This window comes from Elaeis guineensis, chromosome 2 (genome assembly GCF_000442705.2).
Source record: "Elaeis guineensis isolate ETL-2024a chromosome 2, EG11, whole genome shotgun sequence".
Taxonomy (NCBI): domain Eukaryota; kingdom Viridiplantae; phylum Streptophyta; class Magnoliopsida; order Arecales; family Arecaceae; genus Elaeis; species Elaeis guineensis.
In genome coordinates this window covers 97,988,328-98,006,009 of record NC_025994.2, presented here as the reverse complement: position 1 = coordinate 98,006,009, position 17,682 = coordinate 97,988,328, and the positions used below count along the sequence as shown (strand labels likewise).

General features: G+C 43.4%; 1 protein-coding gene across 1 annotated transcript; it reads right to left on the bottom strand.

Annotated features, from left to right (window-relative positions):
* Positions 1-2,122: 2,122 nt before the first annotated feature.
* Positions 2,123-13,432, bottom strand: LOC105052292 (cysteine-rich receptor-like protein kinase 15). Its single transcript, XM_010933061.4, has 7 exons — positions 12,543-13,432; positions 9,753-9,875; positions 9,524-9,654; positions 9,197-9,407; positions 3,082-3,319; positions 2,769-2,919; positions 2,123-2,642 (listed from the first exon to the last, which is right to left on the bottom strand). Exons 1-7 carry the CDS (start codon positions 13,393-13,395, stop codon positions 2,349-2,351), a joined length of 2,001 nt encoding a protein of 666 aa, XP_010931363.1. The 5' UTR covers positions 13,396-13,432; the 3' UTR covers positions 2,123-2,348.
* Positions 13,433-17,682: the final 4,250 nt, after the last annotated feature.

Here is a 17,682-nt window from a genome sequence, read left to right as displayed (position 1 = left end):
ATTGTTTTGTTTATGTAGTTTAGTGATCATGTTTTTATCTTCTTGTTTCGGGGTAGGGAAATGATCGGCTCCTGCTTATACAATTGGATGACTGCAGTAACATTTGAGTCATGGTTATTGTCTCAAAAACAAAAACATTTGAGGCATGGTTCACACATAATGTTTAGATTCATAATCGTGTTGAGCCTCTAGGAAAATTATGCGGTCCTAACCTCTGAATGTAAATAGATATACGGATTCACTTTGTGTTTTCATGTTACTCAAAATGACCATTTATTTCAAGACGAAAGTAGCATATGGCAATTCTTTTCTAATATTTTTATAGAAGGGTAACGAAAATGAATGATAGCTAGTAGATATAGGAGGTTTCTCGTCACATGAAATAAATTTAAGAAAAAACACAAACATCACAACCTATATTTAAAAAAGTCCGACTCCATCGTAAACATGCTAGTCCTTACCTGTAAAAATGAGCTATTATGGTGCCATCTTGCAGATCCACTACTGGGTGCGGTTGCAACCAACTGTTTGATTTGATGGTCGGAGGAACAGTGGAGTGTCCAAAGAAACGGAAGATTAGAACAGATCCTTTTGGGCAATCCACGAGCAATACATGGATAGAATAGTTGTGATTGCAAGACTGGACCTCTTTCATCAAATTCAATTTGGAGAGAATCTAAACTCTTTCAACGTACGGCTCTCTCTCAAGGAGAAGCAAACCAAGATCAGATCAAGTGGCATCCGGAACCACTGCAAACTTTTCACAAAGATCATATGACGCATTTTTAAATACGTATCCCTAGGCCTCTTCACTAATCTCCCGATTCCATTCTCCATTCATTTGAGGCAGAGGGAGTTTTAATGCCATGTTGGACAGGGAATGGAGGGGCATTATAGTTGTGCAGCTAACCTTTTCTTCCAAAAAAAAAAAAAAAATCATCTGTAAAGCAGGAATCTACCTCAACCGACTTACTGAGGTATTTTGAGGTTCACTTCCAACACAGACTCATAATTTGGTCAACTTGGTGGGCTAAAATGGGCCTGAAAGTGACAATCCTTGAACTATCCTCGTTTATTCATGGAAGGTAAAACACCTCCATCATCAGTTTGCCCCTCAAACCTCCCGACTGTGCCCTCTTAATACCTATTATCTTTTTTTGCACTCTATAGCAATGTAAGAAGCTTCGTTTCTATCTACTTCCCTTACACCTATGGTTAAAGGTATGTTGGCCTGGGTGTCTTGATATAAGGACTGGATTTGAATACAATTGATCCTAGGTTATTACGATCATTATGTAAGTTAGGCAATGCCTTTCTCAGTGCAACATATGGCTTGAAGTTATTTGCAGAAAATTTGGATCAAAATCTTCTCGAGAGATTTAACCATAAGCTATTTAAGAATATGTGAAAGATCTTCCGACGTGGTGTGCAAGTAACTTAGTTTCTCAGTACAGCTCCAATGAACCGACTAATGTATTGCAGGCACTTCCTGTTCACGTGTTTCTCTACTGTGCTTCCCAAGGCCATGCAGATTCCCAGTTGGGCTGGTAATCCGGACTTAACTACACAGCCAAGGATCCAGCATATTGTATTTTCTGACTTTATTTGACGTATTCATATATTTGATGTATTCATACTAGACAGTAACAACATATCCGTTGTATAAAAAAAAAAAAATCCAGACTTAACTAGAGCACATGCAGCTGGCGTATAAATTGAATGCATACCTTTAGACATCCATGAAAGAAACAAAAAAACCATTCGTAACAAAGGAAAACTGGATGAATCCATTGATCGAAAAAGAAAAAGGAATATCTTCTATAGAGCTTAGCCAATTACATGTTACAAAATCAGCCAATGAACATGAATGTCTTACCCAAGAAAAAAACAGAGAAGAGATTTTTTTTTTTTTCTTTTTTTGAGTAAATGATGGAAAGTCCAACCCGCATTTGATTAAAATAATGAAATGAAACAAAAGGAGGGGTAGAGACAAGCACCAGACCTGCAATACAAACAAAACAAATCCCCTGCAAACAAAAATCAAAGGAACCACCAGAAACAGAACCTCAGGCCCTGTGTACTGCAATGAACCTCTATACCCCTCCACTTCCACTGGAACAAATTAGAATGACATATCTGTTTAATGAGAGTTCCATCAAAACAAAAATCTGTTTAATGAGAGTAGTAGTTTACAATTTATTTTTAATTCAATAAAAAAGAGAGATAGAAGTAGACCACAAATTCTTTTTTGTTTGGTCTATTTCCAGATTTGTGCCATGCTAATTTTTGCATATCAATTTCAGTAGTACACTTAATGAACCTTTTATCATGCAAAGTTAATTGAGCTCTCACCATCCACCACTATTGAGGCTACATTCGCTTGAGACCCCTGTGAGCGCATCTGATTTGCTGATAGTGCCACTTTCAACCCAGAAAGAAGGCACTGAAGGGGTTGGAAGAGTAACAGAGTTAGTACCGAGCATCAGAACGACTGATGCCATGTTGGGTCTCTTTTCTGGGTCTGCTTGAACGCATAGAAGGCCGATGTGAATGCATCTTAATACTTCTTGCAATTTGCACCGATCAACTAGACTTTGGTCGATCACCTGTGGTGCCTTTCCTTTGTTCCATCGTTCCCACACCTGCCGATAATTGGTTTAAAAGAGTTATATAGCACAACTTGTGTTGCCCATGCAATTAGAGGATTCTAATAAATATAATCTACATTAGATTATTCAAAATCAAGATTTAGGAGGACGAATGCTTACATAGCTTGGAAGATCTATCGCACGCCCTGATCCTTCAAAACCACTATTCCTTCGACCGGTCACTATCTCTAAAACTAATACACCATAACTAAATACATCCAACTTGGTAGATAAGTGCCCACGCTTAACATATTCTGGTGCTCTATAGCCACTGCCATAGAGGAATTACAGTATGTGAGCTCCATTGTTGGATGGTACTTATGATTCAAGTTTAAAAAAGGAGTCCAGGATAAAATTTTTATTCTTAGGATTTTGTGATGCGTTTCCCATCTTTGTATCAGAACAAAGAAAAAACATTCAGGCTTGTACTTACCATGTACCAGCTGCCGTGCAATTGCTTTCATGGGTTTCATCCATAACAAAATGCTTTGCAAGACCAAAGTCAGAGATTTTAGGGTTCATATCCCCGTCTAGCAAAATGTTGCTTGCTTTTAGATCTCGATGAACTATCCTTAGTCGTGAATCTTCATGAAGATAGAGAAGCCCTCGACCAATTCCTTTGATGATCCTGCATCGAACTCCCCATTCTAGTCGCTTTTGTCTGGTGGGATCTGTTGAAACAAAGTACAAGTTGGCCAATGGAAGGACCAATGAGGCTGCATCATATATGACGAGATTTTGCAGCATATTCCGAGGTGCTATAAACATTTATGCAACACCGAAAATGGTAAAAGCTATTTGAATGCAGAGCTCTTCATTAAAAAAGGAAAGGATATCTACAAGAATTTTACCATGAATCATTAGAAAATAAGGCTGCAGACATAACAGCAACATTCAGCATAAATTATTATTAGATCAGGAAACAATTTGTTGTAGTCAGATGTCATGCCTGATAGATGGAAGAAATGGAAATTACAGAAAGCGTTCAAGAATATGAACCACTGAATTGAATGCAATAGAACAATATCGACATCCTCAAGAGCTGACAAAATTTTTAAATAACATGCGTCTGTAAGGTAGCATACAGGGCTAGTGACAAATATAAACCCACTGGTTGATAGCGATAGTCATTCTTTTTTTTTTTTTTTCTTTTAAAACACCTCTTGGGCAAAAGATGTTTATAGTTGTTGGGGCCAATCGCCTCGTCGCCCGATCGCCGGGAAGCGTGCACCTGCAAAAGGAAGTCCGCACTGACCGGAGGCGGCTCCGGTGGGGACCCTCCGACGGTCAAGTCAGAGAGGTGACTGGGCAACAGTGAAATGCAGACAGAGAGCTCTGAGAGGGAGAGAGAGAGAGAGACGAGCCTGCGTATGTGGGAGAGACGGGCGGATCGACCCCTTGCACTGTTGCCTTCCCCGGTATATATAGTGGAGCACGGTATGGCGCCGTTATCAATGGCGCGGACGAGTGAGGAACTGTCAACTCACTGTAGACTGCCAGAGCCGCCGTGAAAATGTCATGTCGCCGTGTGGCCGTCTAATCACCAGGGTTGACTTCGCTCTCGGCGGGACAATGCCCCTGGGGAACTGTGCCGCATGTCCGTGTCAGAGCTGACAAGGTCCGGCGGCTGTACGGCGATGGGAGGAGACGGCCGACCCTTAGTCGGTGGCCAGCAGAGTGGCGTCGGGTTCCTCCGTCAGTCGGCGAGTTTCATGTGAGTCGGCCTCTGGGTCCGGTCAATCGGGAGAGATACGCCCGACATACCTCCAGTCGGCGATTGGGCCATTGGAAAGCCGTCAGTAGCGTCCGTTAGTCGGTCACTCCCGGCTTTCAGTCGGAGACGGTCAGTCGGGCCGACAGCCGGTCGGGCCCTCCGATAGTCGGTCGGTCGGTCGGTGGGTATCCCCCAACAGTTGCCCCCCTCCACTCCTAAGTCGGGTGATGAGCTGGCGACTAGGAGTGGATTTGTCGTACGCGAGGATCCGACCGTACCGCCGATTGATACGGTGTCCGGCGCCCTGTAAATGTCGAGAGGTTTACCGGCGCCCGACATCCAGTCGGCGCCGGACGTCTCGTCCCATCAGCATCAGGTGTCGGTCGGCGCCGGACGTCCCGCCGTGCCGGATGTCCCACCGGTGTCAGCGATAAAACCGGTGCCAGGTGTCATGTCCCATCGGGAAGTGGAACCGTCATTCCCGCCGTTCCCTCGGGAACTTCAAACGTCGCGTCCCGTCGGGAAGACAAAACGTCGCGTCCCGCCGCGACACGTGGCGTGTGGCCGTCGGTTCGCGTTCGGTGGAGCGGATGGAGGCGACGTGGCACGATCTGAAGGAGGGTGCGTCGAACCGTCGGACCGTTGGACGGCCCTGATGATGCCACGCGGCGAAATCTGGGGAGTCTTTGCTGTGCGTGCCTTCATCTCGACCGTTGGGGAGCACTATATATACAAAGTTACCCCCACATGGTTTTTTACCCCTCTCATTTTTACAGTCGAGACTCTGCCCGCTTGAGCCTTCGCTCCAGGTACTTCTCCGCTTTGTCTCTCACTTGCGACTCTTTCCTTCCAAGGGCTAGAGTAGCCTTCCCCCCTCTTTCTTTTTCCTTTCTTCCTTGCCATTTCTTTGAGCTCATGGCTAGGACGTCCCCACGAGGTAGTCGGTCGGGAGAGCCGACCGAAGACACTCGGTCGTCCCCGGAGGTGGAGGCTTCTTCACTTTCGGGGCCGAACGTTGATCGGCTCCGGGAGCAGTACTGCGTCCCGGAGCAGATTCGGCTGTTCGCCCCTGGCGCCGATGGTCGGGTTGAGCTTCATTCGGTGTCGTCGAAGGGTGCGGAAGGTCTCCTCGAGATCCTGAACATGGTCCGGGATCTGCGTGCTCTTTACCAGCATGTCGTCCACATACACTTCCATGTTGCGGCCGATCTGGTCTTTGAAGACCTTATTGACGAGTCGCTGGTAGGTGGCACCGGCGTTCTTCAATCCGAAGGGCATCACCCTGTAACAGTAGAGGCCCTTGGGGGTCACGAACGCGGTGTGCTCCTCGTCTTCAGGCGCCATCCGGATCTGATTGTACCCGGCGAAGGCGTCCATGAAGCTGAGCAGTCGAAATCCGGACGTCGCATCCACCAGCTGGTCGATCTTTGGGAGTGAAAGCTATCCTTCGGGCATGCTCGGTTGAGGTCGGTGTAATCGATACAGATCCTCCACTTCCCGTTGGCTTTCTTGACCATGACGACATTGGCGAGCCAATCGGGATACGTGGATTCGCGAATGAAGCCCGCTTCGAGCAACTTGTCCACTTCTTCGTCAATGGCCTTCTGCCTTTCTGGGGCGAAGGACCTTTTCTTCTGCCTCACCGGTTTCATCGTCGGATCGATGTTGAGTCGGTGAGTCATTGTTTCCGGAGGGATGCCCGACATATCTGCTGCCGACCATGCGAATATGTCGGCGTTGGCCGTCAAGAGCTCCGCCAGTCGGTGGCGTTCGGCGTCGGGCAATTGAGACCCGACCCAAACTTTTCTGTCGGGATTTCCTCCTATCGGGATCGCCTCGAGCTGTTCGGCCGGCGAACCCCGCTCTTCCTCCTCCCGGTGATCCAGTTTGTCGATTGTCAGGGGATCCTTTGTCTCGTTGCTTTGGGCGGAGATTTGAAAGCATCGTCGGGCGAGCTGTTGATCTCCGCGCATCTCCCCGACCCCGTTTCTGGTCGGGAATCGAACAAGGAGATGGTACGTCGAGACGATCGCCCTGAGAGCGTTCAGTCCGGGTCGCCCGAGTATGGCATTGTAGGCCGAAGGGACTTGGACGACCGCGAAGATGAGGGAGACCGTGCTTTGCCGTGGTTCGGTACCGACCGTCACCGGCAGGGTGATTTCTCCTTCTGTCGTGACGGTGTCTCCGGCAAAGCCGATCAAGGGCGTGGAGACCCTACTAAGTCGATCAGTCGGTAGTCGCATTCGGGAGAAGGTCGAGTAAAACAAAACATTCGTCGAACTTCCATTATCAACAAAGATTCGTTTTACATCATAATTGGCTATTGTCGCCGACACAACAACAGCGTCGTCGTGGGGAGTCTGGATGCCCCGAACGTCGTCTTCCGAGAAGGTAATCACGTCGTCCGGGCGCGGCCTTTTCGTCGGCTCCCCCCCTGTAGATGTCCCCGATCCCAGCCGCTTGGAGATCATATTGATGACTCCAGCCGTCGGCTGGTTAGTCGGCGCCTCTTCAGTCGGTTGGGCCGGTGGTCCCTTTCGAAACTTGCCGAGATACCCCCGGCGGATGAGATTTTCGATCTCATCCTTCAACTGGATGCACCGCTCGGTGTCGTGGCCGTGGCTCCGATGGAACCGGCAGTACTTCCGATGGTCGAGGCCCTTTGCCTTCAGAGGCGGAGGCCGTCGCAGGTATTCTTTCCCTTCGATCTCCATCAAGATCTGCGCACGAGGAGCGGAGAGGGGAGTGTAGGAGTCATACCTGGGACGCACCGACCTCGGAGTCTGTCGGCCGGGTGATTTTTGGATCTGTCGAGGTGGAGAAAGCCGACTACCGGCCGGGGGCCTGCTTGGTTCGGCGGGCTCCCGACCTTTTCTTCGTTTCTCCTTCGGACCCCTGGGCTCGACCAAGCGTCGGTCGGACGCTCCTTCGTCCGCGCGCATATACTTGTATGCGCGCTCCAATAGCTCGGCGTATGTTCGGGGGAGGGTCTTGTCCAGAGAATAGGTAAATCGGGACGACCTCAGACCCCTCTTCATGGCTGAAACCGCCATGTCCTCGTTGAGGTCCCGGACCTCGAGCGTGGCAGCGTTGAATCGCGCCACGAAGTGTCGGAGCGTCTCGTTTTCCCCCTGCTTGAGGGAGAAAAGGCTATCCGACGTTCGCGGCGGCTTTCGGCTGGTGCTGAAATGGGCCACGAACGAGTGCTCGAGCTGCGCGAAGGAATGGATACTGCCCGATCGAAGACCGGAGTACCAAGCCCTGGCAGCCTTGCGAAGTGTGGCGGGGAAACCGATGCAAAAAAGAGCGTCGGTTGCCCCTTGAATTGTCATGAGAGCTTTATAGCTCTCGAGGTGGTCGACCGGGTCGGTGGAGCCATCATATGGCTCCACGTTCGGCATTTTGAACCGACTGGGAATCGGCTCATCGAGGACCAGTCGAGAGAGAGGCTGGGCGGTCTGGAAGTCGACGTCGTTCGAAGACTTCTGGCCGTCCATCTGCAGTTGGGCGAGTCGGCGGTCGATCTCCTCGAACCGTCGCTCGTAGTCGTCCGCTCGTCGATGCTGGGAGACCCCGGGAGTGGAGCCTCCGGAAGACTCTGAAAGAGAGGCCGACGGTGTGCGCGGCCGCTTTTCCTTCCTCGCCCGTTCCAACGGGGAAGGAGAGGGCCGCTGGGACCGTCGGTCGTCGCGCCGAGGTCGACCCTCCTCCTCCCCGTGGGAGCGCTGTTGGGAGTGCTCGCCTGGAGGCGGCAGGGGTCGGCGCGACCGTCGGCGGCTGCTCCTAGAAGGCATAGGTCGGGCCGCCGGTTGTTGCTGGAGGCTTTTGACTGCGTCGGTCAGCACGGTCATCTGCCGCACGATGGCCGCAATCTGGGCCTCCGTGGTTACTGCGGGGTGCGGAGAGCTAGGCTCCGCCGCCGGTGGGGGCGGGGAGGCTTCTTCCCGGCGGGAAGAACGCCTTGCCGACCCAGTGATTCTCGATCGCTGAGCTCTTGTCTTTGTCATGCCTTCCCCTTCCTGGCGCGCCAATCTGTTGGGGCCAATCGCCTCGTCGCCCGATCGCCGGGAAGCGTGCACCTGCAAAAGGAAGTCCGCACTGACCGGAGGCGGCTCCGGTGGGGACCCTCCGACGGTCAAGTCAGAGAGGTGACTGGGCAACAGTGAAATGCAGACAGAGAGCTCTGAGAGGGAGAGAGAGAGAGAGACGAGCCTGCGTATGTGGGAGAGACGGGCGGATCGACCCCTTGCACTGTTGCCTTCCCCGGTATATATAGTGGAGCACGGTATGGCGCCGTTATCAATGGCGCGGACGAGTGAGGAACTGTCAACTCACTGTAGACTGCCAGAGCCGCCGTGAAAATGTCATGTCGCCGTGTGGCCGTCTAATCACCAGGGTTGACTTCGCTCTCGGCGGGACAATGCCCCTGGGGAACTGTGCCGCATGTCCGTGTCAGAGCTGACAAGGTCCGGCGGCTGTACGGCGATGGGAGGAGACGGCCGACCCTTAGTCGGTGGCCAGCAGAGTGGCGTCGGGTTCCTCCGTCAGTCGGCGAGTTTCATGTGAGTCGGCCTCTGGGTCCGGTCAATCGGGAGAGATACGCTCGACATACCTCCAGTCGGCGATTGGGCCATTGGAAAGCCGTCAGTAGCGTCCGTTAGTCGGTCACTCCCGGCTTTCAGTCGGAGACGGTCAGTCGGGCCGACAGCCGGTCGGGCCCTCCGATAGTCGGTCGGTCGGTCGGTGGGTATCCCCCAACAATAGTAATTCTTGTGATAGGGTTTGCTCCAAAAGAAAATTTGATATGGGGAAGCACTTAGATAATGGATCATACCGAATAGAAATTTGTCAAGACTTCCGTTTGGAAGATACTCATATACGAGAAGCTTCTCTTGCTCTTCTAAGCAATAACCCAACAACCTTACAAGGTTCCTGTGCTGGAGCTTAGCAACCAAATCAACCTCATTTCTGAGCTCTTTTAGTCCTTGCCTTGAGCTTACTGAGAGCCTCTTCACAGCTACCTCTTGTTCATCTGATAGTATTCCCTTTATTGCATTTCAACAGCACAATTAAGAGTAATATTTTGGTCAAGTTGAATTTTGATATCTGTATAGTTCTCCAGATAAAAGTGTCAGTCTTTAAGAATTAATCTAGGGGATACCTTATAAACTGGTCCAAATCCTCCTTGTCCGAGTTTGTTTGCATCAGAGAAGTTATTTGTCACAGTTCTTAGGGTTTCCAAATCAAATATTAGAGATTCTGCACTTCTGGTCTCCTTTTCAGCTTCATCGTCTGCTCGCATTTAAGACACACATACAGTCAAACTCCACATTCAATGATGTAGTGCATGCGCTAAGCAAATCCAGTAATTTTTTAAAACACATACGTACATGATGGTTTTCTAGCTAGTTTCTTTCGTCGCAAGTAAATACAGATGGCAGAGAGTAGCAACACCACTACAGCTATAGTTATCGCAATAACAACAACTATTTTGATTGCGCTACCAGCATTTCCTGAATCAAGATGAGAGCAAACTAGTTAAAATCATGTTTCGAGATCAAAAAAATAAATAAATGAAGAGCCCATAAGATAAATCATGATGCATATCAACACACACTTGTAATGTTCAATTAGTCTAACCTAGCAGTTTTTGGGAAAAATTGGTTATTTGTTATTTCCTATATTTTTTATTTGTTAAAAATAATTCTTTGTCTATAGGGATAATTAAGGGTTTTTTTTTTTTCCTTGACATGGCACCATTTGGAAACAACTGGATCAGTCCTGCTGGTTCTGCGAGAATCAGAACAACTGCACAAATCAATCAAGCCCGGCCCACATTAACATATCCACCTTGTATGTTATTCATCTAGTTAGAAGAGAAATTCTGTGTACAAAATCCGATGTGGAGCACACCGCTTCATCCTATTGAGCTACGTAGCTATCGTTTTTCCATGCATATTTAATGCTTGCAGTTTTATTTTTTCGTTTAAAATTTTAAATAATAAAAATATCCCTTCTCTTCTGAAAAAATTATGACATTCTGTGCCGATATTATGATATCTTGCATTGAAATTATGACTTTCTACATAGAATATCATAATTTTTTCACAGGATGTCATAAAGAGGGAAGAGCATTTTCATCATTGAAAAATTTCATAGAGTGCATAGAAATTTTTTAATAACGAAAATATCATTTTTCCTTTATGACATCCTGTGAAAAAATTATGATTTTTTTGCATGTATACCTTCCTAAAAATTTAAATTTATATGAATATCCTTTCAAAATTGATATTTGTATGTATACCCTCATAAAATATTTATTTTGTATGTATATTCTTTTTTTACATATGTACCCACATCATTTAATATTATTAAAAAATTAATGATTTAAAATTTAAATGACTAAAATATTTTTATGAATAGATGTGCAACAAAAAAATTTATAAGAATATATATACAAATAGTAATTTTATGAGGATATTCATATAAATTTGAATATTTAGAAGGATATACATACAAAAAATTCTAATTTAATTTTTATCTATTTCATCTAGATGTATTTAGATCCTCTTACTCTATCATGTAGTAATATATTATATAATATAACAACATGATGACGATATTATATAATATTTTATATATAAAAATACTATATTATATTTTATTTTTATGCAAGATGGGATGATTATGTTCATCTTATAATAATATGATATACCTTATATACTTTACAAAGATATTTTTGATAAAAATTTTTAAAATAAAATATAATAAAATTATAAATTTTTATTATTACATAATTTCCAAATCCATAACTATATTCATTTTATGCAAATGTATAAGCTATTCATCTAATATCATGTTTAGATATTTTTTTTAGAAGTATATTATTATACATTAGAAGAAACATGGATGGTTACGATTTATTTATTTTTTAGATAAAATAATTTTGATCTATCATTTGATAAAAAGATCATTTTATCTATATAAATTAATAAATTAAGTAAATTTATTATTTTAGTTGTATATGTTAATTTTTTTCTATTAAAATAAAGAAAGAATTAACAAACCAAAAAAGATATATTTATGTTAAGAATTTTTTGCGTATACACTTTTAAATATTCAAATTTGAATGAATATCCTCATAAAATTGTTATTTACATATATCTTTATAAATTTTTCTTTTTATACATCTATCCATAAAGATATTTTAGTCATTTTAATTTTAAACCATTAATTTTTAACGGTGTTAGATGATGTGGATACATATGCAAAAAAAGATATTTCATGAAGATATACATGCAGATATCAATTTAAAAAAAATATTTATATAAATTTAAATATTTAAAAAAATATATATATATAATTTAAAAAATTATGATATTCTATACAGAAAGACATAATTCCAATACAGAATGCTATAATATCGATACAGAATATCATAAATTTTTTAGAAAAAAAATATTTTCATCACTTAAAATTTTAAATAAAAAAATAAAATTATAAATATTAAATAAATATAAAAAAATAATGAGTATGTGATTCAATCGGATGAGGCAGCGTGCTTCACGCCGGATTTTCTGCACCGCAGGCGGTGTACCGAGAATTTCCCCTCATTAGACGTACCCAAACGGGCCCGAAAGTTGATTAGATGCCTGCTTCTACTCCGTCTTTGGATTTGTCTTTTGCCGCCTGGTCATTTTTGACAACTCAGCAGGCCTAGAATCAAGCCAAAACTTTGGTGGTAGAGGTTTTGAGGGGGAAAAAAATTACTGATTGATGCGATTTAACATATTCCATTTATGGACAATTTCCAAATTGATCAATAACCCATTGTCCCGTTAGGCATGCGGCTTCAAAGAATCCACGTCATGCCAAGACGAGGGAAATTTGTGGGAAAGGCGAATCCAAGGAGGTCGAGAGGAAGGCGAAGACCGGTGCGGGGAAGAAACCGGAGAGAAAGACCATGGATATTTAAGAAAACAGGCCGGAAAAAAAAAAAAAAAAAAAAAGGGTCTCCGGCACCTGCCAAACATTCGCTAATGTTTCTTTTAAACTTTTTATTTAAAAAAAACTTCAATTTTTTTTTTAAACCTGCACCTTCCCCTCTTTACGGAAATATAAAGATCCATGAGAAAATGTTTCAAAGCAAAATATATAGAACCTTTCCCCCCTCAACTTACCTCCACTGGCTGCTTTTGTTGTTGGACTGCTCTTTGGCTCCGAGTCCGGCGATGGCGAAACAGGAGCATCTGTCGGCGGTAGCCATGCTGTAGCCCTGGAAGGGTTAAAGAAAGGAAACAACTCATACCGAAGATAACAACTGAATCCATACACCCTGGCTCCTGACCTCCCATTACAACACTCGGGAATAATTCCCACAAAGTCTTGAAGGCACCGGTAGCACTCGTCATGCGGTAGGTCCCTCGTGCACTGCACCAGACCGTATAGCGTGCTCGAATTCGTATATTTTGCCACGCCAGTAGCAAACATCTCCGTCGAGACATTCGCTGCGGTTGTAATAAGATTATCCATCATCTGACCTAACAACTTCTTGAACAGTTCCGGATCAGAAGCAAGGCCGCCAACCAGCTCGTAATTAAAAGAAGTATCAGCGGTGGAGAAGAAATTTTGGTCGGAGTAGCGGAGGAGGCACCCTTCGTACCAAATGGCCGAGCTCATGCCATTTGGGCACCGTTTGATGATTTCTTTGGTGGACGTATTGAGGCAGCTCGTGCACTCGGCAGGGGATACGTCGCCTCGGCATAGGGCAAGGCCATAGACTTGGTACGGCGGTTGGCCCTCGGTATCGTTGGCGAAGCCGGTGGGGATGGCAGCGGAGGAGAGGGAGGAGAGGAGGAGGTTGAGCTTGGCTTGGAAGGTGCTGTTGGTGGTGTAGTTTGCGTCTGTCGTTGGGCAGTTATTCCATTGGTAATTCAATAGGTAGTCACAATTGGCTGAGGGACTATGGAGTATGAGGAGAAGTGAAAGGAGGAAGAGTAGTAGTAAGAACTTGGGATCGTCGGAGCAAGGCATGGTAGAGAAACGAGAGAATGGGAGGAATGGCCGTCCAATTATCAGAGCAGTTGGCAGACTTTTAGCCTTGAATGGTAGTCAAGCACGCCTCGACGGGACAGCTGGAAGGCAAGACCGGTGTAGTCAAGCACGCCTCGATGGGACAGCTGAAAGCAAAGACCTGTTTGACTTTTGGGGAAACGTGTCGGCCAACGCCTACTGTCAGACCGGTAGTGGAGAAACTGTTGCTTGGACCAGGGCAAATGTCGGAGCGTATTCACGGTGAATAACATGCAATCACAACCGGGAATTGGTGAAATCCCCGGGGTAATTTGGCGTGTTGTCCACCGTGGGATTTGGCGTGGTCCATTGGACGTGGTCCAAGTAATAATTAGACAGTAAACTGGTATGACGGTCCTTTTACTCCCAGCAAACAGGATCCGGGGCCTCATCTATCTTCTTGGAACCCTCGTCTCATCATTGTCACTATTTTTATTAAAAAATAAATTTTAAAATTTTTAAAATAAAAAAATTTAACAATAAGGTTGGCGACTTGACCGATAACAGTGAAGGGAGAGGAAGGATGGGGCCAGAGGTATGATTGGGAAGAAGAAAGAGCTCCATATAAGTCAACGAGATGGTTGAGGGAGTGGTAAAGAGAGAGGGAGTGGGGATGCGGCCGGTGACATGGCTGGAAATATGAAATAGCTTCATGTAGAAGTGCCCGACAGGGCTGGGAGAGCTTACATGGTCAGGCAGAGGTGGCAGAATTGAGTACAAGTTTGGATGGAAAAAAAAAAAAAAAAGATTGGGAGGAGAGAGATTAAAATTTATTTAAAAAATTAAAAAAGATGAAAATTTTCGCTTCTATTTTTTAAAGAAATAATAAAAATTATTTTAAAAATAAAATAAAAATGAAATAACTAAATATACTGCCACAAAGGGATTAGGATATATGAGCTCCATCGTTGGACATTTATGGTTGGAGTTAAAAGACAGGAGCCCAGGGTAAAATTTTTATTCTTATGATTTCATGATGTGTTTCCCATCTATGCATCAGAACAAAGGAAAAATATTTAGGCTCGTACTTACTATGCACCAGCAATTTGTTGAGTGCTTTCATGGGTTTCATTCATGTCAAAAAAAACTTTGCAAGACCGAAACCTGAAATTTTACGATTCATATCTCCATCTAGCAAAATATTACTTGCTTTTAGATCTCGATGAATGATCCTTAGTCGTGACTCTTCATGAAGATAGACAAGCCCTCGACCAATTCTTTTGATGATCCTGCACCGGACTCCCAATTCTAGTTGCTCTGGTCTGATGGGATCTGTTGAAACAAAGTACGAGTTGGCCAATGGAAGGACCAATGAGGCCGCACCAACCCATAAGGAAATTTTGTAGCATATTCAGAGCTACTACAAACATTTATGTATCAACAAAAAATGTTAAAAGCTATTTGAATGCAGAGCAATTTATTAAAAAAAAGGAAAGGATATCTCCACGAGTATTACCAAGAACCATTGGGAAATAAGGTTACAGAGATAATATAGTAATATTTAGTATAAATCATTATTATCTTAAGAAACAAGTTTTCGTAGTCAGATGTCATGCCTGATAGATCAAAGAAATGAAAATTACAGACTACCCTAAAGCATTCAAGAGTATACTATACGCTACTGAATTGAGAGCAAGAAGAACAATATCGGCATCCTCAAAAGCTAACAAAATTTTCAAATAACATGTTCCTAATCTGGCACATAGGGCTAGCGACAAATATAAACCTACTGAACCAGCACTGGTTGATATTTGCGATAGTCACTTTTAAAAAAAAAAAAAAAAAAATCTTTTCAGCAAAAGGTGTTTGCGCTAATGCTTAAGATAGGGTTTGCTACAAAAAGGGAAATTTAATATGGGGATGCATTTATAAAATGGAGCATTACCGCATAAAAATTTGTCAAGAATTCCATTGGAAGATACCCATATGCAAGAAGGTTCTCTTGCTCTTATAAGCAATAACCCAATAACTTTGCAAGGCCTCTGCGCTGGACCCAGCAAGCAACCGGGCCAACCTCACTGTTTAGCTGTTCTAGTCCTTGCCCCGAGCTTATTGAGAGCCTCTTCACAGCTATCACTTGTCCGTCTGGTAGCATTCCCTTTACTGCATTTTAACAATACAATTAAGTAGTTAATATTTTAGTCAAGTTGAATTTCGATATTTGTACATTTCTCAAGGTAAAAATGCCAATTTTTGAGAATCAATATTGGGGTTGCCTTGTAAAATGGTTCAAATCCTCCTTGTCCGATTTTGTTCGCATCAGAGAAGTTATTCGTCACAGCTCTTAGGATTTCCAAATCAAATATTAGAGACTCTGCACTTCTGATCTCCTTTCCGTCTCCATCTTCTGCTCCCATTTAAGATACACACAGTCCAACTTTATATTCAGTTGACGCAACATGGGTTTTGAGCAAATCTAATAATTCTTCAAAACAAATACTTGTTGGTTTTCCAGCTAGTTTCGTTCGTTGTAAGTAGATGCAAATGGTAGACGGTAGCAACACCACCACAATTACAGTTATCACTGTAACAACAACTATTCTGATTGTGTTTCCAATATCCTGAATCAAAATTAGAGCAAACCAGTTAAAATCGTATTGGGAGATCGATAAACATAAATGAAGATCCTAAAAGATAAATCATCATGCATATCAACACATTTGTAGTGTTCAATGAGTCTAACCTAACAGTTGTTGGCAAAAATTGGTAATTTGCTATATCGTATATTTTTTATTTGTTAAAAATAATTCTCTCTCTATAGGGATAATTAAGGTGTATTTTTTTTTTTTCTCTTAACAAGGTCCCGTTTATTAACAAGTGGATCTATCCTACTGGATCTGTGAGAATCAGAGGAAACCAATCAAGCCCGGCCCACATTAACAATCTAGCTAATTAGCGTAACTAAACGGGCCTGGAAGTTGATTAGATCCCTGCATCTAATCTTTTCCTTAAATGAAAAAATTCATTGCTTGACTTGGCTAACTCTTGTCTTTGGATTTGTCTTGACTCACTTGGTCATTTTGACAACTCAACAGGCCTGGAATCAAGCCGAAACCTTGGAAGTGAAGAAAAAAGGAAAGAAAGATGATGGTGGCGGAACATATTCCATGTATATACAAATTCCAAATTGATAAATAAATCAGTATCCCGTTAGACGTAAGCTTCAATGAATCCACGACATGCCAACACGAGGGAAATTTGTGGGAAGGGCGACTTGAAGGAGGTCAAGAGGAAAGCGAAGACCAGTGCGGGGAAGAAACCATAAAAACTAAAAAGACTTCTAAATGGAAGATTCTTGTTGCCTTATGCTGGGGGTGTTTAATGGTGGCTTGTGTTGACCGCAAATGAATTGAAAAAAACACGACTATATGGATTATACCAAGACAACAAATAATGTCCAAGTTCATTAAATTTATCATATTGGGACATTGTTTTCAATCTCAGTCTTTTAAATAAAAATATATAACTAACGAAGTATGATTTAAGAGATTCATCATCCATGTGGTCTTTGCATTAATAGTGCCCTTTAGTTCACGATTGGAGCTGGAATCAGGATCAGAATAGATTCAAATGAGAATTGAAACGGCCACATCCTTCGATATATTTGATTTATAATCGGAATCGGAATTAGAATCAAAATTAAAATATATTCTTATTCCCTCTTAAAATTAGAATGGGAATAGACCTCTTCCAGCCAAATGGCTAACTCATTCCCATTTTCAATCTAGACTCCATCTCATATAACCAAAAAAAAAAAAAATCTAGAGTCCATCTGCTTCCGATCAACATGCCCTGAGTGGCAGGTCTACCTGTTTTATAAAATGAAAAAAAGCAACAAAAGAAAAATGAAAAGAAACACACCAAGTCTTTTGACATCAAAACAAGTATAAATCATGAATCAAGCAACATGATAAATATATACCGGTTATATTGAGATTTTGCAAATCATAATTTGATCTGCATGCAAGCTTTGACAACGTAAAGCCGTGTGCTTACGATATAAGCAGCGAGAAATGTTTCCAACATATCATTTGTTAAGGAGAGATGTGCAGATCACATACATGATATGATGCACAAAACATAGTAGGACGTTTAGCGCTATCAATGTGCTCTAGATAAATCAATCAAAAAAAAAAGGTCTATATGCTATTAGATGGATCCCATATATTTATACACCCAATTTTTCGAACATAAATAGCAGGGGCTGTACCAAATATAGTCCAGATAACATTAGGTTGCCCATCAAAC

Excerpts from the sequence above, each read along its gene's own strand:
- LOC105052292 (XM_010933061.4), bottom strand. The coding sequence starts at position 13,395 with ATGCCTTGCTCCGACGATCCCAAGTTCTTACTACTACTCTTCCTCCTT. Across the intron at positions 9,408-9,523 it reads GATTTGGACCAGTTTATAAG|GGAATACTATCAGATGAACA; the intron begins GTATCCCCTAGA and ends AATGCAATAAAG. Across the intron at positions 3,320-9,196 it reads TCTTGACAAATTTCTATTCG|ATCCCACCAGACAAAAGCGA; the intron begins GTATGATCCATT and ends TTGTTTCAACAG.